The sequence below is a fragment of the Podarcis melisellensis genome (assembly GCF_964234715.1).
Source record: "Podarcis melisellensis genome assembly, chromosome: 14".
NCBI classification, from domain to species: Eukaryota; Metazoa; Chordata; class Lepidosauria; order Squamata; family Lacertidae; genus Podarcis; species Podarcis melisellensis.
In genome coordinates, this window is record NC_138546.1 from 43,669,815 (window position 1) to 43,695,555 (window position 25,741).

A 25,741-nucleotide genomic window follows, 5' to 3' on the forward strand; every position below is an offset into this window, starting at 1 on the left:
GCAAGAAGGTTCAATCTTTCCTCCCGCACTATGATAGTCCCAGGTGAAAGCTGCCACTGGCCTTCATAGCAGTGTAGAGGCAATTTAATAGGGACCACAATGGGGGAGGAAATGGTTAACCCACCCACAGTCCTAATGAAAAGACTGGGGAAAAAATGAAACATGGAAGTTCAAGTGATACAATTAGCATCCTGTTCAATGCACTGGCAGGAGTTCTATCGCCTTCAAGGGTCTCTGGGTACCTACTCACATCTGTAGGAAAAGTTAAATATTAACAAAGAAAATATGCACAATCTTTCTTAGGGCAACTATGCGCCACCTCACCTCTAAGATTCAATATTTCAAACTAGTTTTATTTGCTTTTATTGTATAAGTGCTGTACACAAGATATTGTAAAAATCAAAGTTCATCCCCCACAACCTAGTATTTACTGTACAGGGAAGCCTGTGTTCACTCATTTCAGGCTCAGTTTATGTGCTGAGCTAGCACTGAATATCTACAATTGGCACAGAGCAGTTTGGGCTGTGGGGAACCACGTCGTACCACAAACAAAAGCAGAATTTGTGAATTAAATAATCGTTTTCTTTAAATAACCACTGTGTTCTAGTTACAGCCAGGCCTCTCGAAGACTGATACTACCACCGAAGATTGCGCTGCAGCAACAAAGGAGGCTCCAAGTGTTGCGATAGCTCATGAAGGCAGAAACCAATCACCTGAAACATAAAGGAAAGGAAATCAAGAATCAAAGGGGAAGATTAGTTCCCATCAGTGGCCAACTGTGTTCTATAAAGCAGGGTTAGCCAATGTAGTGCTCTGCACATTTTTTTGCAACACAACTCCCATCAGCCCCAGTCAGTGTAGCTAATGGTCAAGTGATTACAGGAGTTGTAGTCCAAAACATTGAGAGGGCACCACTTTGGCCATGCCTGCTGCAAGGCTTCAGCTATTCTGTGGCGTCCCCAGTGAAGAGCTCTCTCCAATCTCCTTTTATCCAATTTTACCAACTACAAGGAACCGTTCCACAATTATATTCGCAAAACATGAAGCTTACACAAGTTTCTGGCCACCCAGTCATTAGCTACTACCCTGCCTCCCATTTTTATTTAGCAAAGCAGTTCATAATGGGTCTACCATTTGCATGCATAGAATGTGAACCATGCAAGGATGTTAAACAGGAAGCACTTGAGCAACGGCTCTTATAGCTTTCCCCAGCCTGCTTTGGCCAGGGCTTGCTGCCATTCCTCATCTCTCATTCTGCTACTCAGAAATCAAGGTTCTCAGCCAAGTAGTCGAAGGAAGCCCACCTAAAAGATATTACAATGTGGAAGGGTTCTGCTGAGAACCGGTTCGCTATCCAAAAATGTATGGCGCTCACAGCAGCCTAAAGGCCCCCAAAGTATCTCTCATATCAATATATGCAATCTCTTGGCTGTGCCAGGAGGTAAAGGTAAAGGGACCTCTGACCATTAGGCCCAGTCGTGACCGACTCTGGGGTTGCGGCACTCATCTCGCTTTATTAGCCAAGGGAGCCGGCTAGCATGTGGCCAGCATGACTAAGCCACTTCTGGCGAACCAGAGCAGCGCACGGAAACGCCGTTTACCTTCCCGCTGGAGCGGTACCTATTTATCAACTTGCACTTTGACGTGCTTTCAAATTGCTAGGTTGGCAGGAAAAGGGACTGAACAATGGGAGCTCACCCCGTTGCAGGGATTCGAACCGCTGACCTTCTGATTGGCAAGTCCAAGGCTCTGTGGTTTAACCCATAGCACCACCCGTGTCCCCTTGCCAGGAGGTGGCAACAAGTAAACCCAAACAATAGCAAGGGTCCTTCAATGTTAAGAGGGCAGTGGTCAGTGGCAGAGCAGACAGTCCCAGGCATCTCCAGGTAGGTCTGGGAGAAACCATCATCTTAAACCTGAGAGTGCCTGTGGCAGTCAAGGTAGACAATACTGAGCTAATGGGGACAGTGGTCTAACAGTGCAGTGTAGCATGTTGAACATGAAAATAAGCATTGTGAAAGCAGCGGGTTTTCTGGTAGGGAAAACAATGAACTCATCTTGCCCATAATGGGCCCTTCATTTCCAAGAGCAACAAGCCATCATAAACAGGGATCCACCATGAGATGAGACCAAAAGCAAACAGCTAAAAAAGGACATGTTCCTGTAGGAGAATTTTCTCTGCAGTCGCCTGCTATGCTCCAATTTGCAGCTCTGCCTTACATCTGGGTTCTGCCATGTTATTTGTGTCAGTGGTGGTGACTGGTGCCCATTTGGACTAGCGGGGTGGAGAAACAGGGAGACCAACAGTAGATGAAGCCAGAGCCAATGAGACATGGGACCAGCTGGTTCTCGTTTGGCCCCCCATCACTCTCCCTGCCGAATTAACAAATGGCAAAACAGAGTGAGGAGGAACCTGACAGCCAGGGCCACCCCACTGGGTGGTTTAAAGGAGACAGGCAGTCGTCTGACTGAGGTGAGGCTGGTGGGACAGTATCCCATTCAAACTAATACAGTCTCCACTCTATTTAAGAGTTCACTTGCAATAATAATAATAATAATTTATACCCCACCCATCTGGCTGGGTTTCCCCAACCACTCTACATGGCATGCTCTTCCCCTACTCCTCCCAGTACTTATCTACCTGCTCTCTGTCAATGCCCAAAACTTACTCCATCTTGGCATCTAAGTGGTTTGCCATGTCTTTGTCTACATAGCGGCAGAAGAGAAAAAGGAGGTTGCTGGGGAGGTGAAATGGTTCTACCATCGATGCCTTGGGTACCTGAGACATCTCCCTAGCAACAAGGAGCACTGTATCCACCCTAAGGGGAAGAAAATGGAAGAGGGGGAGGAGAGAAAAAAAAGGAGGGAGATGGTTAAGAGGCTTGGTGTCTGCAGACACAAATTACTTGGGACTACCCTGCCCAACAGATGCCACCTCACCATTTTTCAAAGTCTCCGTTGCGGGGGTTCAGGGGCATTCCGGAGGAGAGACATCTCTCCCCGTGACTCAGCAGAAGGTATAGAAGTGAGATGGCAAACTTGGAGGCAGGGAGAGAAGATGACACAGCACGAAATGTTAGCAAGGGAACAGCAGCAATAGAACCCACCTCACTCAATGCCAACCTTGAGGTAGGGTGGCATAAAACCACTCCGATACTGGCAAATACTAAGGTAATTTTAAAGTCTCCCCTCCCACTCCGTTTGTCGCTCTACCACAAAATTCTGCCAGGACCCCCAGGAAAGTTTCAAAGCCCTGTCCCCAAACTTACCTTGTTCCCAAACACCATAGCAAGCGATTGCTGGACAGACTCCGGCTGCAATCTGGTTAGCTCCTGTAAGAGGTCTATCATCTCACTGAAGGTCAACTGCTCAATGACATCACAGAGAGGACCGTAGAGAATGGGCAGAGACTACCAAGTCCACAGAACATGGAAGGAGTAAATTGAAAGGATAAATGTTAATATCAAGCTTGCTTGTCCTTTAAGAGTTAATAAACCTAATCTATGGGAGAACTCTTAACACCATAGGAAGTAGTGTTAAAGAGTTATAGGTCTTTATTTCTATAAACTGAGCCTGTTAAGAGAAATGAAGTTTCTACTCCCAGAACCGGATGGGCTTGATAAATTTAACCCAAACCCAAACCCTTACAACCTATCAAGCAAGGGTTACTGGCTACTCTCTGAAAAATTCTGCCATCTGACTCTCAGCCTAACAGGATTCAAGCAACATTTTCGGTTCATTCAGTAAAGACACAGCCCATCTTACACATTTCAGCTTCCACAAAGCTGTGCACATATTTCAGTTTTCTGGCGGCTTGGGGCAAGGCTTCACTGCCCTACTTGGGTCTGGTTATGCAAGAAAATCTGGTGTAAATTAAATTGTGCAAGCAATGCAGTTTAGCTTCCTCCACAACCCAATTTAAATGTCTTATTTTAGTGCAAGCCCTTTTTGCACCCCAAAAGTCAATTTATAATGGGAGCCTCATAACAAGGTCATCAGTGATGCAGATGGTTTTAGGGAGAAGTGGAACACACAGGACGGATACCTCATCCATCATGTCCTTCTGAAGGAGAAACGGTAGGTGCTGGGTGATGCTGACAAGGACCTGCTTGGCCTGCTCCTGCGACAAGTGTGGCAACAGACGGGCCACCAGCCTCCTGCCTTTTCCCACAAGCAGGATCTGAAGGAACTCATCTTTGGCTTCCCTGGAAGGAAAAGACCAGCTGGTCCACACATGTATCTCACTGCCAAAGCACCATGAGAGTCTACAAAGGGGAAAGGGGCCTAAAACATACCCAATGCGTAAACATAAAGGCCTATGGTTATGTTCTACCTAGTGTTGTCTGGAATTCAGACCTGGCTGTTTAAGAGCACAGAACATCTCCTGGCTCTTTCTTCTTCTTCTTGTGCATTGAACACTTTCCCTTTAAGGAAGATTTCTTGGGAGCAAGTGCTTTTTCCACCTGGCCTGGTTTGGTTCTAGTTGTTTTTCTATTTTCTGTGCCTGACTGGATTATATTTCCATTGGGCTTGTTGTCGACTGCTTTATGGAGACGGCAGTCTTCTTTTCTCCTCAGTCAGGGAAGTAAGCAGGCCCAAACATTCTGAGAGGAAATTTCTGATTGGCTCAAGTTCTTTGCTTATCTGTGTTGAATATTCTTTCAGCAGATCTTTACACAGCCCTATACATCTCCTGGCTCTTCCACTAGAGATGGAGGATGGTATGAACCAGTAGAAATTGTCAGCGGCCTGATAACCTAAGTAGGCAGCTGGCCTGATGGATAGAGGTGGGTCCACAGACACGTAGCCAGAATAATCATCGTCTTCTTCATCCTAACACCCATCTCATGTACCATCACTGCCACAAATATTCCCCCGGACTCACTTTTCCGAATTCTGCTCTTCGATTCTTAGGGCTTGATAGATATGTCCCAGCTCATGCGCAAATTTCTCACAGAAGTGGAGGTGCTCCTCCTCTGGCACCTGCTCCAGTTTCCGCTGACCATCTTCTATATCCAGCAGCTGCAGGTACATCTGTTTCAGGAACACACCAACAAGATCCATAAAACCACCATCTTTGACAGGGCAGCTCTTTAGCCAACTACCGTATTTTTCGCTCTATAGGATGCACCAGACAATAGGACACACCTAGTTGGGGGGGAGGAAACAAGAAAAAAAAATTCTGAATCCTAGAAGCCAGAACAGCAAGAGGGATCTGGCTTCTGGGATCGCCTCTTGCTGTTCTGGCTTCTGGGATAGCCGCTGGGATAGCTGGTCTAGCTTCACGGGGCCATCCAAAAGCCAGAATAGCTAGAGGGAGGGCTGCGCAGTGCTCCCTCTAGCTGGTCTAGCTTTGCATGAAGCCTGCAAAGGGTTCTGGGACAGTCCATGAATCCTCCGGAGGGCAACAGGATGAAGGCACCCCGCTGCCCTGTGAAGGCTTTGCGCCGCTAACCCTGAAGCTAGAACAGCGAGACTGTTCTGGCTTCTCCCTGTTCTGGCTTCTGGCTTAGCCGCGCAGCCTGCATTAGCTCCATAGGACACACTCACATTTTCCCTTTCTTTTTAGGAGGGAAAAGGTGTGTCTTATAGAGCGAAAAATACGGTATATTTGCTGAGCGTCTAGCTGTGTTGGATACACCACACTAGGAATCTGCTCCACTGGAATGCCATGATCCTGAGTTTCATATTGTCAAGCTCTTTATTGTGGGGACAAAGGGGGTGGGTATGTGACTGGAGGAAGAAGAGCACACACTGCCTTTCTGAATAGAGATTGATGGAATTTACCAATATGCTGCTTTTGCACAATAAGCTGTACCCAAAGCAGCTTGCAGCAAACATTCAAATGCATCAAAACATTGAAAATACAAACATACAAAATACAGAACATATTAGTAAAGTCAAATGACAAAAATAAACAATTCAACAAATGCAGAATATATCAACACAATTCTTGAACTTAATCCGTTCCGGGAGTCCGTTCAATTCCTGAAATCATCTGAAAACCAAGGCGAGGCTTCTGATTGGCTGCAGGAGATACCTGCATTCAAATGGAAGCCGCTGAAGCCACGTTGGACATTCGGCTTCCAAAAAACGTTCGCAAACCAGAATACTTACTTCCGGGTTTGTGGCATTCGGGAGCCGATTTGTTCGACAACTAAGCCGTTCGGGAACCAAGATATCACTGTATTACCAAACATCCCCCCCCCAAATCAATGTTTAAATACATAAATACGAAGCCAAACAAGAGTTAATCAACAATAATGCTTCTGGTACTGGCCTTGCCGCACTCCAAGGACACTGGCTTAAAAAACAAACAAACACAGAACTGCCTTCCCAAGCTATCTCAGTGACTCACCTTCTCAATTTCATATAGCACTTGCAGTCGCTGATTACCCACAGCCTTCAGAAGGTGGATAAAAAAGGGGAGGGGAAACAGGTGTTAGTTTTCAACAGCAGAGCAACCAGACCAGCTTGGCATCCCTGGATGCTACCTTAACAGCTCAGGGGGCTCTGTAATACAGTTTCCAGTGGGGCCGTTTCCGTTTACAGAATACAACAAGGCGGCCAGAATTCCACTGGTCAATTAGAGGTGGCGTGAAAACCAGGAGGAAAAAGCCAATAGAATATACCGTCCACCCGCCAGTTAATAACGTGCCCTATTTATTAGGGGGTGGGGAACAACCATCCGCTGTGGACCACTGACAGGTGAACAGGGCCGCCCAGCCATAAATCATCTTGTGTCACGTGTCAGGCGGTTCAAGCAGCAGCTGCAGAGAAGATTCTTCCTTTGCAACCCCAACTTGAATTCTGGTGACAACTGCAAATGAAGAACCTTCCTCAAACTTTCCCATGACCAACATTCATGGGACTCCAAGGCCTAGGAAATCAGGCATGGTTGGCCCAAATGGCCTGGCGAGACAAGGCCCATGGGTTGGAAGGTCCCACTGATGATATATACGCAAGAGACTTCATGTCCACACGCAGCAAATTGGTGGAGTCGAGTCCCAGCTTCTGGCGAGCCAGAGGCAACAGGACGGGTGCATTACCTGTTCCAGTGGGATGTTGTGCACGGCATCAATAGCCCTGCGGGGACTGTAGCACGTAGACACTGCCACTTGGCCCAGGGAGCCCGGTATCCGCACCACTAGAAGGAGGAAACCATTGTCAGGAAGTACCTAGCATCCCTAACATCTAGGGAAGAGCCTCTTTTCTGCAGAGCGCTTACCAGATTCGTATGCCTCCACTTTCTGGATATACGGTGTCACTAGTTTGGGGACTTCTGTCTTGGACCCTCCAAGAAGCCCCTTCTCTGCCTGTTTGTGCTCCAGCTTGCGATAATATTCCTGGGGGGTGGGGAGGACAGGACAGCTCAGTACCAAAGCCAGTGGAAGCACACAGCATTTCTGTTGCTCCCTACTCACCCCAACTCCAGCATCCAAAACTGTCAAGATGGCAATTCTCCCCGAGCCATCCTCTCCAGACAGTGATTAACGTACACCTTTTGAACTATAGTTCTCTGTTTCCTGGGCAAACCTAACAGAGCCCAAGGGAAGGAGCTCCACCATGGGGTGGAGAATATGGTTGTCAGCCCATCATAGGAGAGCAGGTCTGCAGTTGCAAGAGACAGAACTGACCCAGACCCAAGCCTTGTGACTGGAAGGCTATGCCCACCCTCTCAAGAGCAGTCTAGGATTCTTGCTTAGGGGTGGGTGAACCTATCAGTGGCAGTTTCTCATTTTTTGCTTCTTAAGTTCAGTTCTCCACATTCTGATATCCTAAAAACAGCTCATCAGTATCATCATTATTAATTATTGTCATTTATACCCCAACTTTTTCCCTAATGGGACTCAAAGTCTCTAAATAAAAGAAGCACTAAAAACATAGAAAAATAAATTTTAAAAACCCCAATAGAATTCAAACTCAATACATATATGAAATCTGTTTAAAACCTACAAATAATTACAATAAAAACAGCATGGCACCACCCTTTTCATTAAAAGCAGCCGGTTCCCCAAAGCCCCTTGGAACAAGGAGGTCTTCCACCTGTCCGTGGAGGGACAAGTCAGGAGCTAGTCTACCTTCTTCAGGGAGGGAGTTCCAGCATTGTAGTGCTAATTTATCCCAATATACTCCCTTGTATGCAATTACATCCAATATATGTATTCTTCACAAAGTAGATTTCCCCCAGTACAAAGCATTTCTGTATAATATTTCCAGTAATATGTGAATTTTTGCTGCACATGTTATACAGGCATATGTATCATAACCATTACTTGGCTGGAATGGAAAAGTGTGAACAAAGGTCTGTATAGTTAAAGCTATGGTTTTCCCAGTAGTGATGTATGGAAGTGAGAGCAGGACCATAAAGAAGGCTGATCCCCAAAGAATTGATGCTTTTGAATTCTGGTGCTGGAGGAGACTCTTGAGAGTCTCATGGACTGCAAGAAGATCCAACCTCTACATTCTGAAGGAAATCAGCCCTGAGTGCTCACTGGAAGGACAGATCCTGAAGCTGAGGCTCCAATACTTTGGCCACATTGTGAGAAGAGAAGACTCCCTAGAAAAGACCCTGATGTTGGGAAAGATGGAGGGCACAAGGAGAAGGGGACGACAGAGGACGAGATGGTTGGACAGTGTTCTCAAAGCTACCAGCATGAGTTTGACCAAGCTGCGGGAGGCAGTGGAAGACAGAAGTGCCTGGCGTGCTCTGGTCCATGGGGTCACGGACACGACTAAACGACTAAACAACAACACTCACCTGGTAATAATAGTCATCCCTGTGAAGGTTGTCACTCTGAAGCTGCAACATTTGCACCTTTATCACCCACTCTTTTTCTACCGGAGTCATGAGCACAGCATAGGGATCCTCCTTCGGCGGCTGGCGCTTCATACGGGGAATTCTTTAAGAGAAGAAGAAATTCACTTACGAAAAGGCTTCTGCACTGGTCCAGAATACCACCAACGCCTTGCTGTGGTCACATACAGTTGTACCTTGGAAGTCAAAAGGAATCTGTTCCGGAAGTCCGTTTGACTTCCAAAACCAAAGCGCGGCTTCTGATTGCCTGCAGGAAGCTCTTGAAAGCCAATCGGAAGCTCCGTCAGATGTTCGGCTACCAGAAATAGTTCGCAAACCGAAACACTCACTCCCGGGTTTGCGGCGTTTGGGAGCCAAAATGTTTTGAGAACTAAGCTGTTTGAAAACGAAGGTACGACTGTATTCTTTCTTCTGAACTGCTTTTAAAAAGGGCTCTGTCACGTCAGGAGTAAGAAAACATGAACACGCAGCAGAGTTTCCAAAAAATAGACCAGAGGCAATTGTACTTCATTCAGCAGAGCTTTACTGCTGCTGAAGGCAAATGAGAATAAGGGTCACAAATCCAATACAATCAGGATTGGCACAGTTCATAAAAATCCAGTTGCAGCACTTAAAATAAAACTTACAAACTTTATAATAAGACTTAAACCTTAACAGCGTACAGAACAGACCACCAGAACAAAGAGAAAGAGAAAGTGAGAGCTAGGCTCCTCCTGGCCTTATTATTATAGTCTGCATGGCCTTGAAAGAAACATAACAGAACCAGTTTAAACCAGCTATAATCAGCGTCCCAGAGAAATAAACAAAACATCGGAAACCTTCTTTCTGTTTCTCTCATATAGAAATAAACCTTACAGAATCCTCCTGAACTAATCAGAATAGGAAAAATCTCTACACATCAGATCCATACTTTCTGCACTAAGAAATGAAAACTGGCAGTCTCATCTAGGGTAACAGCACCGAACTTGAATACCTTCAGTAATTCAGAATAGAAGCGTGTCTAAGTTTTAGAAGTCTGAATGAAGTTGGTGCTTTCATTGTATTTTTCCAGTTTAGTTATTTCATTCAATATTCCATACCGTACCAAAAAGTTTGGGGTGGGGGGGAGGAGAGGAGAAAAGAAAAACACTAAATGATCTCCAATGCGCATCAAAACATTGAAAATCTGTAACTAGCCCTCAGAAAATAGCCAACATCATCTACAGTAATCCATAAGCTTAATCCATTTTAACACAACAATATGATGTGTATTACGTTCCTTCATGGGACGCGGGTGGCGCTGTGGGTTAAACCACAGAGCCTAGGACTTGCCGATCAGAAGGTCGGCGGTTCGAATCCCCGTGACGGGGTGAGCTCGCATTGCTCGGGTCCCTGCTCCTGCCAACCTAGCAGTTCCAAAGCACGTCAAAGTTCAAGTAGATAAATAGGTATCACTCTGGAGGGAAGGTAAATGGCGTTTCCGTGCACTGCTCTGGTTCTCCAGAAGCGGCTTAGTCATGCTGGCCACATGACCTGGAAGCTGTACGCCGGCTCCCTCGGCCAATAAAGTGAGATGAGCACCGCAACCCCAGAGTCGGCCATGACTGGACATAATGGTCAGGGGTCCCTTTACCTTTACCTTCCTTCATATAACAAGTTAATTTTGCCATTATAATAGGTACTGTACTGAGTCACCAAACGATCCCATGAGGGCCAGCGGGGTGCAGTGGTTAAGAGTGATAGACTAGGACCTGGGAGAGCAGGGTTCAAATCAGCCATGAAGTTCACTGGGTGACCTTGGGCCAGTCATTGCCTCTTCGTGTAACCTACCTCACAGGGTTGTTGTGAGGATAAAATGGAGAGGGGGGAGAAGTGTGCATGCCACTTTGAGCTCCTTGGAGGAAAAAAGGTTGCATATAAATGTAATAAATAAATACATAAAGATTGTAGCTATGTTCCTATTAAGTTGTCTTCATTTGCCCTCACTTACCTCCTTTCTTGCCCTCGCTGTCTTTGGGTCAGGATCCGTTGATGCAGGGGGTGAAGTTGCGTCATGGCACTGGGAACACTGTAATAAAGCAGAGGACAAAGGTGAGGTACCAGGATCTGTCTCCCATGCTTTTAGGACCTTTTAAATACATTTTTGCAAAGCAACTTCCCCTAATATAGTGTGTTTGTTACTACTAACGTGCTATTTTTATGTGCACGTTATCTCAATATACATTCTTCTGTGCACATTACTTGGCTGCAGAACTAGTTTGAAAAACTGAGAACTGCTATTTCGAAGACGGGCTGTGTTTGGTTTTCATATTGCGGCAGAAAGTGTGAGTTAAAGCAGCGGCGGAACAAGCCGATTGGGCGCCTTGGGCGGTACGTGTGCCCTGCGTCCAGGGGCGGTGGCAGCTGGGGCAGGACACTCCGTGGGGCGTCCAAGGAGTCCGCCTGCCTCCTCCCACTCAGCCACCCTACAGCTGGGGGGGGGGAGGCAGTGGGTGGACCGTTCGGGGCAGCATGGAGCCTGCGGGCGCCCAAGCCACTGTGTCACTTCCAGGAGAAACACATGGCTCGGGTGTTCTGCTGGCCCTACGGTGAGTGCCGCCTGGCATTTTGTCAACCCCTCAGTGGTGACACCTGGGATGGCCTGCCCCCACAGCACTGCCCTTCCTCTGCCCCTGACTTAAAGCAAGTCACCATTAAATGGTAACTGAATTGATTTTCTCCTCATCCCAAATTGCAAGTACAGAATAAATCGTTTGTCAGCAACTAATCTTGCCCACAATTCTCAAATACTGTATTCAACAGGTTAGTCTGCATGCCAAGTTCCCTACTCTAAAGTTAAGTCTCAATTAAAGGCAACAACCCTGATCAAACTTATTTGCTGGCTGTCCTCTTCCCCCCAAATACTACAGTCATATGTCGGGTTGAAGTAGCTTCAGGTTAAGTATTTTCGAGTTGCGCTCCGCGGCAACCTGGAAGTAATGGAGCGCATTACTTCTGGGTTTCGCAGCTTGCGCAGACACTCAAAATGATATCACACGCATGCGCGGAAGCGGTGAACTGGAGATGCGCAGTCGCGGGTTACGCTCTACTCAGGATGTGAACGGGGCTCCGGAACAGATCCCGTTCGCATCCAGAGGTACCACTGTATTTGAATTAACAGATGACAAACAGGGCCTGCAGATCACGATCAACACTCCAAATCTGTAGTCTGCGCTGAACCAGGGCTTCTAGAAAGCCTTTTGAGCACTTGGCTGTGCTATCTGCCTGGGACTAGCAAGTGGGGTGCAGTAGTCAAGGAGGAGGTATCTGCCTGTGCCCTGGGGGGAAGTGAGGGGCAGGTGGGGCTCAGGTAGCCCATCTAGAAGGAAAACTCTGATCCTAAACCTCCGCTGCTTTGCAGGGTATCTTCAGGAGAAGAAAAGGCTAAGGAAAAAACCCTACACAAATTCACAGTTGTCAATTTTAGGTTATATTTTAGTGATCAAGATTTAATGTATATTTTTAACTGCTGTTATATCTGAATTGTCTCTGTTAAACCCAGTTGCAATTCAAGTATTCCTGTTGTGTTTTATGATTTTTCTGATATTGTAAGTGAGCCGGAACTGGTCTGTGACCGTAATAATAAATACACAAATTCAGAGTGGAGTCCCTAAGATGGTTGGATGGCACCTTGTACGCCTCCTTCCGGCAACCCCTGTAGCCAAGCTGCTGCCAACCGTATTGCTCTGCTCTCCTTTGGACCCCATCAGCAAGCCCAAGAGGGGCATCTTGCCATCTGGGTGCCCAGGACCTCCATACCCACTTGTCCAGCTTGCGTCCCAGAGAGGTCACTTTGGGGCTGCTAACGCAGTGGTTTGACTTCGCACCTGGAGGTGCACTCCATCGTCTCTTGAGACACACGGATGCCAACAATCAATCAATCAATCAATCAATCAGGTGTCATAGCAGGGATCCAAGAGCATGCCAAGAAACTCTTGTGATTATAGTTCTCCAAGCTAGTCAAAATAACCCCGCCACAACTCTAATCCCACGTACTAAACCGCAGATGGAGATGGACTCCTGAACAAGCTGCATCCTCTCAAACACAAGGTGATCTCACCCATGCTTTCTGTACCTGAACTTCTGCTGGTTGCCAGATGTTGGACTGAAGAGTGGAGGATCAAGATTATGGGCCATAGCCCAGCTTGGGCTATTGACATTTGGGAAAAAGGGCCTATATGGAGGCGGAGACGCATAGGCAGATGTCTGGAGAGAAGAGGGAGGAAAGGAGATTTTTATTATTATCAAGTTTGATATTCCCCTTGATTGTAAAAAATGTCAAAGCAGTTGAACCAAAAAACCAAAACAATAAAACTATTGATAAAACAACCAACTATTTAAAACATTTAAAAATGTAAAACCAGTGAGAAACTAAAAACAAATGTGTTAATTATTCTACATATCAGGCTAGGCTTGCCTAAACAAAAGTGTTTTTAGCAGGAGCTGGAAAAAAGTACAGTGGAGATGCCAACCTGATGTCAATAGGCAGGGAGTTCCAAAGTTCGGATGCTGTCACTTAAAGATCTTTCTCTTACAGATGCAGAACAAATACCGTATTTTTTGCTCTATAAGACTCACTTTTTCCCTCCTAAAAAGTAAGGGGAAATGTGTGTGCGTCTTATGGAGCGAATGCAGGCTGTGCAGCTATCCCAGAAGCCAGAACAGCAAGAGGGATTGCTGCTTTCACTGCGCAGCGATCCCTCTTGCTGTTCTGGCTTCTGAGTTTCAGAATATTTTTTTTCTTGTTTTCCTCCTCCAAAAACTAGGCTTGTCCTGTGGTCTAGTGCGTCTTATAGAGCGAAAACTACGGGTATGTGACATCTGTTAACAGTGCTCATGAAGCAACTTCTGGTGGTTTCTGATAGGCAACTATAACTGGCGATTGAGAAAATGCAGCTGCCCGGCCACATCTAACCACTTGGGGGCATTCTAGTCCTCTACTTGACAATTCTCTCTACTTTGCATCCTAATAGCAGCTAATGGAATGAGGAGTCCTGCAAGCAAATAACTTGCTCTTACCTGGAGACCAAAAAAAGGCATACGTTGCCTGCATATCTAAGGTTTAGCTTGATACTTTACAGTTAAATATCTATATATTCTTAACCAGTGCTTTAAAAAAAATAAAAATGTTTAGGGGTACTCCCATTTTGACTCAAGAAAACCATCATTTTATAGTTCAGATCGGGGAAAATAAATACAGTAAATGGACAAAAGCACAGAGATTCACAAAATGTTTAGGGGTATGCGTACCCCCAGGAAGAAAAAGCACTGTTCTTAACAACTTGGCTGCCGCTTTGTATATGTTCAGTTTCCTGTGGTCAGGACACACAGGAAACAAGTTGTGAATTCTGACTTTTCAAAACCTACACTTGAACTGTTAAATCCCGTTCAGGAGAAATTCCCTCCTATACACAGTAAAGCATTAGCAACTGACCCTTTCCTGATCAGCTTTCCGTAACCCTTCCTTTTAAAACCCTTGAGGACTTGCCATGCCCTCTATAATAATAATAACAATAATAATAATAATAATAATAATAATAATAATAATAAGTGGGGACTCCCATCTCCCAGTGAATGTAAAGTGTCCCCCTGTTGGCAAGAGATAGCACAGGGCTGCTCCGAATGCCAAGAATTCTTTGCCAATTACTTTGAAACCTCTTGATACGGTTTGAGACAAACGTTTGGAGCCAGTTAGCATTTGGTCAAAGAAATCCGTACTTCGCTCTCTCAGATGAAAACAAGGAAAGTAATATAACTAACAGTAGTTGTAAATGAATACAGACAACAATAATTGTATAAACACGAGGACTTCTTTGTTTATGGATATACTATGGACAAGGGACGCGGGTGGCACTGTGGGTTAAGCCACAGAGCCTAGGACTTGCCAATCAGAAGGTCAGCGGTTCGAATTCCCATGACGGGGTGAGCTCCCATTGCTCGGTCCCTGCTTCTGCCAACCTAGCAGTTCGAAAGCACGTCAAAGTGCAAGTAGATAAATAGGTACCGCTCTGGCGGGAAGGTACACGGCGTTTCCGTGCGCTGCTCTGGTTCGCCAGAAGCGGCTTAGTCATGCTGGCCACATGACCCAGAAGCTGTACGCCAGCTCCCTCGGCCAGTAAAGTGAGATGAGTGCCGCAACCCCAAAGTTGTCCACGACTGGACCTAATGGTCAGGGGTCCCTTTACCTTATACTATGGACAAATATGGAAAATGAATAACAATATACAAAATGGAAGAAAATAATACGATAAAATTATATGCGATATAAAAAACCAGGAAGAAGAAGGAGGGAAGTCAGCTCTGAAGAGCAAGTATAAATGTAAAGTGTAATACAATATGTGTATGTGGAGTATCTAATTGAAAAACTAATAAAGATGATTTGAAAAGAAAAGAAAACAAGTGGAAACTGCAACAAAATGTTTGCCCTGTGGGATACTCCTGCTGATGGCCTGCTCCAGGAAACTCCATTTCATCCCTCGCCCTGAGCCAGCATTCTACTGTCACTGGGCATGCTCAGCCTTCACTGCCACATTTTGAGTTTTCCCCAACCCCAGGGGTTTTTCTAAATATTTCTTTCTGCAAACCTTGGGATCCCCTGCAAACTCCACCATCACTGCCCTTAAGGGGGGGAAGTGATGTTTCGGTTACATCTGGGCCAGCACTCAGAAGTGAGATGTCCATTAGTATTATATACTAACTGCAATCTTGTGCCTTGGGTTGCGTAAAAGGAAATCACAAGTCACGGCACATCTAAACTTAAAAGAGGAAGTGCAGGTGGAATAGTTTCCTGTGAGAACGGAGCTAAGCTACACATTTATTTTTATCTATTTCACAAAATTCATATGCCACTGGACTATTGTAGAACTCTAAAGCCATTTACAAGGACTATTTTTTTAAAAAAAGAAAAATCAATAAAGAACAGTTAAACACATGATTAAAATAGTAAAATATGTAGATTAAAACACATCAACATCTATGCATCTGGATAGGTTTGCCTAAACAAAGAATTTTAAACAGGTGCCAATAAGCCAGGAGTTTCAAAGTGTATGTGCTGCCACACTGAAATATCCCTTTTTTTTCTTTTTTACAATTGTGGAACAATTAATATATGTAACCTATAACAGTGAAAGTTCTGTAGATCAAAGTGAACAAGTGAGCACATATTGTCTAAGGTAACCCCCACCAGTAAACTGGTCCCAAGCCAGTCAAGGCTTTCTTTATCAATAGTAATACCTTGAAATTGACCTGGTAACAACTTGGCAACCAACACAGGCGACACGACACATGACATTACCTGATTAAGGCCAAGTACACGCCGTGTTCTGCGGGGTGGAGTGAACAGGTAAGGTGATCTCATAGAGCCAGACATCGTGGGAGATTGCTGTGAGACAGGACAGTAGCAAAGACAATTTTAAAAAATATTATTATTATTATTATTCCATTTATCTGACTGGGTTGCCCCAGCCACTCTGGACAGCTTCCAACAAATTACCGTATTTTTTGCTCTATAAGACTCACGTTTTCCCTACTAAAAAGTAAGGGGAAATATGTGTGCGTCTTATGGAGCAAAGGCAGGCTGCGCAGCTACCCCAGAAGCCAGAACAGCAAGAGGGATCGCTGCTTTCACTGCACAGCGATCCCTCTTGCTGTTCTGGCTTCTGGGATTCAGAATATTTTTTTTCTTGTTTTCCTCCTCCAAAAACTAGGTTTGTCTTGTGGTCTAGTGCGTCTTATAGAGCGAAAACTACGGGTATGTGACATCTGTTAACAGTGCTCATGAAGCAACTTCTGGTGGTTTCTGATAGGCAACTATAACTGGCTTTCACTGCGCAGCTATCCCTCTTGCTGTTCTGGCTTCTGGGATTCAGAATTTTTTTTTCTTGTTTTCCTTCTCCAAAAACTAGGTGCGTCTTATGGTCTGGTGTGTCTTATAGAGCGAAAAATACGGTATAACCATCAAACACAGTAAACCATCAAACATTAAAAACTTCCCTATACAGGGCTGCTTTCAGGTGTCTCCTTAATGTCTGATAGCTGTTTCTTTCCTTGGCACCTGAGGGGAGGTTGTTCCACAGGGTGGGCGTATCCACAGCAGCTCAGGTATCCTCAGGCATTAGGCGCATGTTCTGGATACTGTATAGAACTGTTACTCCAGACTAGTAAACCCAGACAACTGCTTTGTCGTTCTGACACAAGCAATTGGAAAATTAGCTCTGCGTAGCACAGAATGACAGTAGCAAGATCGAGGGTTTGAGGATCGGGGGTGGAAGTGAGACAGAGCCAGGTGATGAGCCAGTTTACCTGCCGCATGAAGCGCTGAGAAGAGGGCTTGAAGGTTCTCCCACGGAAGCCTGGACGCTCCAGGCCAGATGTGTCTAGATAGCTTCTCTGCGCCGGTGAGGCCAAAAGATCTAGGTTGACCCGGGACATAGAAGCCCTGTCCAGCGCCTGAAGCACAAGAGGCAACAGTAATATTTAATACAATTATACTGTGGTTAGGGATGGGATAAATCTGTCAATTTTGGTTTCTCTTTTTTCCCTGTGTTAACTTCTCCACTTCCCACAGTTCACAATTTGCTTGTTAGAAAATCTTCATGAAAATTCAACAGCGCTTTCATGCAAATTTCTAATATACATTTTCATGCCCTTATGCCAATATACACACTTTTACAAAGCAGTTTTCCTAATTATAACTGAATTTTCGCATGTTAGTTTCACTCATGTATGCATTTTTATGCACACTAGTGTCTGATGTTTTATCACACTTTAAACATTCTGTTGGGAGCCACCCAGAGTGGCTGGGGAAACCCAGCCAGATGGGTGGGGTAATGTATAAATAAATAAATAAATAACTAAATAAACAAACAAATAATCACTACCCTAGCAAATACAGTTTTGTACACTTTACCTGGTTAGAGAATTAAATTTCAATGGATGATTGTGCTTTGCTCATGTATTGTTACAGAAGAAGCATATTTGGTAGGTTCACCTTTAACTCCAAAATTAATCCCCCATGGATATTGTGGTGAAGCACATTGCACCATCTCGGTAGCCAGAGAAATTTCTATTTTTGATGAATTTCTGGTTTTCTCTCAGTTCATGCTCTGAAGCGACTCCCAACTCAGATTTTAAGTGACATGGTACATGGATGCAGATATTGGCCTAAAGTGTTTGGGAGTGTTGGGAGACTGATCATTCATTTTGCAGAAAACTGTTTGAGTGAGTAAGCTTCTGTTAACTGGAAGTGGAGAATGTTCCAGAAACCTACCAGAGAAGCCTAATTGCTTACACAGGTGTGAGATACGGTTCAGGAGTTAATTGGTTTATTGGTTTCAAGAACTTGTAGCCTTTGAAAGGCTGGTCTTTAGTTTCTCTTTAAAACTTATTTTTATTAAATATTTAATTGGTTTACAGACGTACATGCCTTGTCTCTTTTTTGCAGGTTGTACAATCTCTCTTACATTTCACTGGCATTTGTTGTGAGACGTTAGTTTTGAGTGCATCAAAGGATCAAATATGAGTAGAGGCAAGATGCCATTGGATACAGCAGACTTGAACCTAAGCTGCTTCTGTGGTAAAAACAGGGCAAGTGCTGTTATCATTCCCTTTGCTGGGCAGAAAAGTGGTGTAGAATGAGCCTTACCTCCATCATAGACAGCGACTGGACTCTCTTCCGGGTAGAATTCCAGATGGAAGGTTTTGAAGCTGTCTGAAAGGGATCAGACTGCAGGGGTCAGTAATCTTTTTCAGCCGTGGGCCGGTCCACCGTCCTTCAGACCATGTGGTGGGCCGGATTATATTTTGAAAAAAATATATATGAACGAATTCCTATGCCCCACAAATAACCCAGAGATGCATTTTAAATAAAAGGACACATTTTGCTCATGTAAAAACACGCTGATTCCCGGACCATCTGTGGACCAGATTGAGAAGGTGATTGGGCCAAAATTTCAAATTTCAAACGACAGGCTTGGACAACAGCCCAGATTGGAAGGATTTAGCAACTTGGGAGTTGCTGCGTCATTAAACTTCAAACGATAGACTTGGACAACAGCCCAGATTGGAATGAAGTCAGGAAAAGCTGCGCTGGCAAATAGACAGTTGAAAAAATATATATACACAAATAAAACTGTATTTGATGGATGAAAGAATATATGATTTCTGACACGATTGAGAATCGCATAGCCAGGGACAGAGAACTTTTCTGTGGAAAATATGGGAACAACAAGAAGAAGGCAGGAACAAAGATATTGGAGATAACTTCAGAGGTCCAGACTATGGGAAGCCCGGAAAAAATAATAATTAATAATTTGGACTGTAATAAGTTTTTAATTTTTAGTTTATTGGTTTTAATTAGATTATGATTATGATTTGATGGATATGTTAATTGGCTGTTTTTATTGGAAAATTAATAAAAATGATTTTTTAAAAAAAGAGAAGGCGATTGGGCCGCATCCGGCCCCTGGGCCTTAGGTTGCCTACCCCTTGATCAGAGAGATTGGTTCAATGAAATTAAGCAAAACGAGCAAGGAAAAGAAGCAATCAAGCAAGCAATTACGATTAATCATAATGACTGAGTAGTTCAAACCCAATTTCAGCACATTGAAAGGATTGCAATAGGCTGCTAAGCATGATGCAGTTGAAGCCAGCTGGACTGCTAAAACTAGAGGGACAGCCAACATTCTATCAGATTATCCCAGTGACCGAGCTTGGATCTCAGGGCTCAGGCAGTCTAAGGTATCCTGGACCCAGGATGCTCAGGGATTTGTACATTAGTATGAGAACCTTGAACCCAACCCAATAAAATACAGGTGTTTTAGCAGAGGTGCCACATGCTGTCACTTGTCCGCACCCACCAGCAGTCTAGCAGCTGCATTTTGCATTGCCTGGAGTTTCCAGATCAGGCCCACAAGAGAGCACACTCCGGTCTTGAGGTTAAAAGTGCATGGACTACAGTGGCCAGGCTATCCCAATACGGCTGCAGCTGATGTATCAGAAAACACTGATAAAATGAATGTACAAGAGGCTGTATTTTAAAGGGGTGCAGGGGGGAGAAAGCAGTCTTACCAAGAAATCAGTAGGATAATCTGAGAGGTCGTTGGCAACTCTGCTGTCCAGGACAGCAGAATCTTCTCTCTGCAAAGCAAAAAAAAAAAAAAGAGCCTAAAAGAGAATATCTAAAATTTGGCATCGAGGGATTATTAACTGCATGTTGCCATGTAGATGGTATATTAATTAATAGCAAAACTACAATGGTACCTCGGGTTACAAATGCTTTGGGTTAAAACTCCGCTAACCCTGAAGTAGTACTTTGGGTTGCGAACTTTGCCCCAGGATGAGAACGGAAATCGCATGGTGGCGGTGCGGTGGCAGCGGGAGGCCCCATTAGTGAAAGCACGCCTCAGGTTAAGAATGGTTTTGGGTTAAGAATGGAATGAATTAAGGTGGTAACCTGAGGTACCATTGTTTTACTTTGTGACACAGATGTATGCACCTGGGATGTAAGCTCATTCTATCCAGCAGTGAAAACAACACACCAGCCATTTTCAAAATGGTGCCCTCTATAGCTGCTGGGCTGGGTTACTAAGTAAATTCCTACATAACACAAGTCACAATGATAGAATCGGCTCCATATTGCTGGCCTCAAGTTATTCAGCTTTCTCAAAGTACAAGACACCCAAAGGGCAATTTATATTTTACACAGATCATTAATCAGCAGCCCCAGCTGACACCTACTCTCAAAACACCTTAAACGTCACATGCTCACCCTATCCATATTAGGGACCCCAAGTCATACGATCCAACTCTTTTACCAAACCTTCTGCCCATTTGGTTGCAAATACCAAATGAACAGAAGAGACTGGCAAGACTGTAAGAGAAGTCTTGTGTGGCACACCTTAAGTCTATCTTACCTCCAACGTACGTTGGCCACGCACAGCTCTCATAACTGCTGGGTCTCCCAGGTTGTTTGGCTCTCCAGCTTCCTTGCTTTTATGATCCTTCTCCAATGCAGGTTCCTCATCTTGATCAGCCATTGCCACTTCCTCCTCCTCTTCCCCTTCCTCCTCTTCTTCTTCATCATCATGATCATCATAAGCATGTTGTGGCTCAGTGGGAAGGCTTTCATTCTCTGCCGCATCTTCTAGCATGGGTTCTGCCTCAGTAGCTTCAGATTTCTCTTCCCCAACAGTCACCATCACCTCCTCAAATCCACCCACATGAGCCTGCTCTGCATCTGTCTCCAGGACTTTCCCTCTAGTCTGCTCCAGGTAAGCTGTAGAAGTGAGGGGAACAGATCAGCAGAAGAAGGAGGGATCTTAGGAAGAGGGCAGCAACATTTTACCTGCCACAGCGAATCAACTACAATGCAGGAAGCAGGCTCTTAGACCAGGGGTCAGCAAACTTTTTCAGCAGGGGGCCGGTCCACTGTCCCTCAGACCTCGTGGGGGGCCAGACTATATTTTGGGAGGGGAAACTGAACTAATTCCTTTGCCCCACAAATAACCCAGAGATGCATTTTAAATAAAAGGACACATTCTACTCATGTAAAAACACCAGGCAGGCCGAACAAATAACCTAGAGATGCATTTTAAATAAAAGGGCACATTCTACTCTTGTAAAAACACCAGGCAGGCCCAACAAATAACCTAGAGATGCATTTTAAATAAAAGGGCACATTCTACTCATGTAAAAACGCATTGATTCCTGGACTGTCCATGGGCCGGATTTAGAAGGCGATTGGGCCGAATCTGGCCCCCGGGCCTTAATTTGCCTACCCATGCCTTAGACAGCCAAAAAAATCCCACACTTTAGAAGAGACACACCATCTTGGGAGATTCTTTTGGAATTTTGTTTTGGTTGTGAACACACCAGACATTTAAAGAATATTCCCCACCCAAAGAATAGTAGGAACTGTAGTTTGCTAAAGATGCTAGGCAGGGGCGTCTTGCCCATAGAGGCAAGTGGCGTGGGGTGCCAGGGCGTCCAAGTTCTGAAGGGCGCCAGGGAAGAGGCAGAGGCTGGACGCTATGCCTCCCGGCATCAGCTTGCTGATCTCACCCGCCTCTGCCATGCTGTGCCAAAGCAGCACCATGCCCAGAGCCTCTACCTGCTGTGGCCACCGTGGCACAGGCGCCAGGGAAGAGGCAGAAGCTGGGCGAAGGAAATGGGGGGGGCACTGGAGGGATCTTTGCACCACGGAGCCGGATATACTTAGGACGGCCCTGGTGCTAGGAATGGTAGTTCTGCGAGCGATGAACTAGTTTTCAGGATTTGGGGTTGCACTAAATGCGTGGGGTGTATGCAGCTTTTTATTCAAGTGAAATGCCACTTTTTTGAATTGTATTGGGGGGACTTTGAGTTTTAAAAACTGAAAATATGACTTTGCTTTTGTTGGAATATACTATTATTTCCAGAACAGTTTAAATATTTTCTTACCTGTTGAAGTGAACGTCAAGTTAACGTAAAGATCAATTTCTTCCTCTTCAGCTGTCTTGTCACCCAAAGGTTCTTCTTCCGTCATAAAGTAATCCTCCAGGATCTGGTTGGAGATGGAGAAAGAATAAGGGACTCATCCTGCTGTCAACTCCCTTGTGGGAGAAATCGATGGACAGTATCAAAACCTCTTCCAAAATTAGGTACACAGAACCAAAGCCAACGATGCCGGTTCCTGCAATCACGGTAAACTATGAACCATGAGGCAAGTATAGCTCCAACATCATCCTCTCCTATCAGAGCCAACAAACCGCAATCCCTGGCTTAGTGTTAGAACAGAATCAGGGTTCGTTTCACTTCAAACAAACCGTGATTGGTAATAATGGTAATAATAATAATAATAATAATAATAATAATTATTTTTATTTATATCCCGCCCTCCCCAGCTGAAGCCGGGCTCAGGGCGGTTAACAACAATAAAGCAGTACAACAGTACAACACAACACTCTAAAATCATTCATTATAAAATTAATTCAAATCAAACCAATGGCAACCATTGTGCCAGAGCTCCGCGAAGATTGCCGAAGGAGGGAGTCAGGCTGTGCCCTGGCCAAAGGCCTGGTGGAACAGCTCTGTCTTGCAGGCCCTGCGGAAAGATGTCAAGTCCCGCAGGGCCCTAGTCTCTTGTGACAGAGCGTTCCACCAAATCGGAGCCACAGCCGAAAAAGCTCTGGCTCTAGTTGAGGCCAGCCTAACCTCTCTGTGGCCTGGGACCTTCAAGATTTTTTTTGTTTGAAGACCGTAAGTTCCTCTGTGGGACATACCAGGAGAGGTGGTCCCGTGGGTACGAGGGTCCTAGGCCGTATAGGGCTTTAAAGGTTAAAACCAGCACCTTAAACCTGATCCTGTACTCCACCGGGAGCCAGTGCAGCTGGTATAGCACCGGGTGAATGTGATCTCGCAGCGAGGACCCCGTAAGGAATCTCGCTGCAACATTCTGCACCCACTGGAGTTTCTGGGTCAGTCTCAAGGACAGCCCCACGTAGAGCCAAGAAGAAACCCTGGCTTCACACCACAGTTTGGAACGAAAACATTTTCCAGTTCAGACACAACACAACATTAAGCTAGAGATTGTATTTTCTTGCCTCTGTTCACACTGGGGTGGGAAAGGAGCCATCTATGCATTCGTGGTAAATCATTATCTATGGTTTACTGTGATGTGAATGCAGCAAGTACATTGGGTTTCTAACCCACCCATATTCAGACTCAGATGTCTGGCCTCCCCTTGGCAACAGGTTACTTGTTAAGTATCCCTCACTGACTTGAGGCTTGAAACTTACGTATTAATCTCAAGGAGAAGGATGTGTCCTGCTCCAAGATTTTGGGGAAACAGAAGCTTCACAATTACTGTATTGGTCAAATGCCCGGGGAATGTATGGTAACCCATGCCAGAAATGTCGATTTCCCCTTAAAAAAGCTACAAAACAACAATTTGCGACCTTGCCAAAAAAAGCTCAACAACTCCTGGGACACCCCCCCCCCAAGCTAAACAACTTTGCAAAAACCAAAACAATTTCTGTCCAGATTTTCACTGTTTTGAAATATGGCAATCCAAGTTCAGTATGCACTAGTTCCTCTCAAACATCTAGTTATAATAACCAACATAACATTTTCTATGACCCCACCACCACCCAGCCAGAAATGCATTTCTCACTCTTTAAACCTTCTTGGTCACTTTTTATATTGTAAACCACCTTGTGATCATCGGATGAAGAATGCTATAGAAATTTGATTTATTAATAAATTAAACACACACACTCCCCTTACCATTTCATACACAGCCATGGGTCATTTCAAAGGTGACCAGTCCAAGAAAACCCTACCCTTGTTCCCTTTGACCGTTTATAGGCATGTTGCCTGCCAAAATCTTGTTATAGGCATGTTGCCTGCAAATCTTGTTAATTAAATAAGCCAAAGCTACAAGAATGTACAGCCACTATCAAGAACACCTGCGGAACTCTACCTGACTTGCTTCTGAGTAGACTTGCATTGTTAAAAGCTAGCAGATTTGAATGTGGCAGGAAGGCTTTTACTACAGTAAGCCTGCAGGGATTTTAAGGAACACCCCCCATACACAGTGCTTTTTTTCTAAACAAAATGTTTAGGGGTACTCTCATTCTCCTATTCATATTTAAATACTGCCCCTCAATGATGCCAAACTGAGATCCACAAAATATTTAGGGGTATGCGTCCCCCTGCATCCCCCCAGAAAGCAAGCACTGGTTTCAGGTAATAATCAGGCTGCGTGGTGTGGCTTTTTTCTGGCCCACATAGGACCAGTCTGGATAGTTGGCCTTGGTGAAGATTTGACGTTTTCATCCCCAAAAAGTTGTTGATTTGAGTTTCTACTGAATTGAGGCTGCATTTGAATGTTGTACTTTAGTCTTGTTTTTAAGATGTCTTTTAATCCATTGTTTTTATGCCTGGTGTTAGCCTCCCTGAGTCCGGTCTTGGTTGGGGAGGGCGGGGTATAAATAAAATTATTATTAAATAAAAATAAAGAGCACCCGGATGAAGCCTAGAGAGAAGTGACTGAGCAGGGGCCTCCCCCATCCTCGAAACCCCTCGCTGGGATTTTACTTTACTCTTTCCGCAAACCCCACCTCCGTGTTCAAACGAGGCTCATGCCGACGTGCGCGTGTACAACGCGTGTAAACCCTACTGGACTCATCCCGCCCCCCAAAAAAACTCGTTAAAACAAGCGTGCTTAAACCGCCCGATGCTTTTCGCCTTCCGCTGCCCCGAAATAATAACAATATTAAGGCTCCAGGCGAAACACGCGTGTCGCTTCCCGAAAGAGGGAAGGCGAAGAGAGGGCAGAGCCGCTGGTGGAACGTCTGAACGCGGCTCCAGCGCATACTCTCTCCCTCCGGCTCTCAAGGAGCTGCAAACACAGAAAGCAAGGAGGAGGTGGAGCTCCAGGCCGCCAACAGAGGCCGGGGATCCCTCCGGCACCAATAGCTTACCAGATCCTGCGCGGCCCCGGCCGCCGCTTCCCCTCCCTCCGCCATCGGGAACGCGCGTTTCCCTCGACGGCGTCTCCCATTCCTGCCTCTTTTTGAAGAGGCCTCGTTAAGGGAGGGGCAGCAGCTGCTGGGCTTCATTTAAAAATATACCGCTATTGCTGCTGTTTGCGAGGCTCGCCTCTCGGTTGGCACCATCGCTTATGTATCTTGCGGCTCCGGGCGAAATCTTCCCACTCTTGTCGTTTATTGCATTTGTACCTTGGCGTCCACAACATAAAAATGCAAAAACGAAAAGCCCACGTAGGTAATAAAAGGAGAGCCAAACCAACGCTTTGTTCAGCTGGTTGGAGCTGATAAGGTCCAGGTTGCAGGTTCGATCCCCAGATTTCCTGCACTGCAGGGGGTTGGACTAAATGATCCTCAGGGTGTCCCTGGCAACTCTACC

At 45.3% G+C, this 25,741-nt stretch overlaps 1 protein-coding gene across 5 annotated transcripts; it reads right to left on the reverse strand.

Annotated features, from left to right (window-relative positions):
• PATL2 (PAT1 homolog 2) lies at nucleotides 1-25,467 on the reverse strand (the record flags this gene model as incomplete). Of its 5 annotated transcripts, none has more annotated exons than XM_081888921.1 (19): nucleotides 25,297-25,407; nucleotides 22,274-22,376; nucleotides 20,749-21,110; nucleotides 19,904-19,972; nucleotides 18,480-18,545; nucleotides 17,138-17,284; nucleotides 16,131-16,217; nucleotides 12,912-13,042; nucleotides 10,788-10,865; nucleotides 8,762-8,903; nucleotides 7,229-7,346; nucleotides 7,050-7,147; nucleotides 6,359-6,403; nucleotides 4,886-5,034; nucleotides 4,046-4,205; nucleotides 3,270-3,410; nucleotides 2,941-3,038; nucleotides 2,670-2,819; nucleotides 1-713 (listed from the first exon to the last, which is right to left on the reverse strand). In XM_081888921.1, exons 1-19 carry the CDS (start codon nucleotides 25,339-25,341, stop codon nucleotides 710-712), a joined length of 2,193 nt encoding a protein of 730 aa, XP_081745047.1. In that variant the 5' UTR covers nucleotides 25,342-25,407. The 5 variants fall into 5 exon arrangements, with proteins under 5 accessions (XP_081745047.1, XP_081745051.1, XP_081745050.1 ...); XM_081888925.1 differs by lacking the exon at nucleotides 25,297-25,407 and adding an exon at nucleotides 24,280-24,382; XM_081888924.1 differs by lacking the exon at nucleotides 3,270-3,410 and having other exon boundaries at nucleotides 25,297-25,412.
• Between the last annotated feature and the right edge of the window lie 274 nt (nucleotides 25,468-25,741).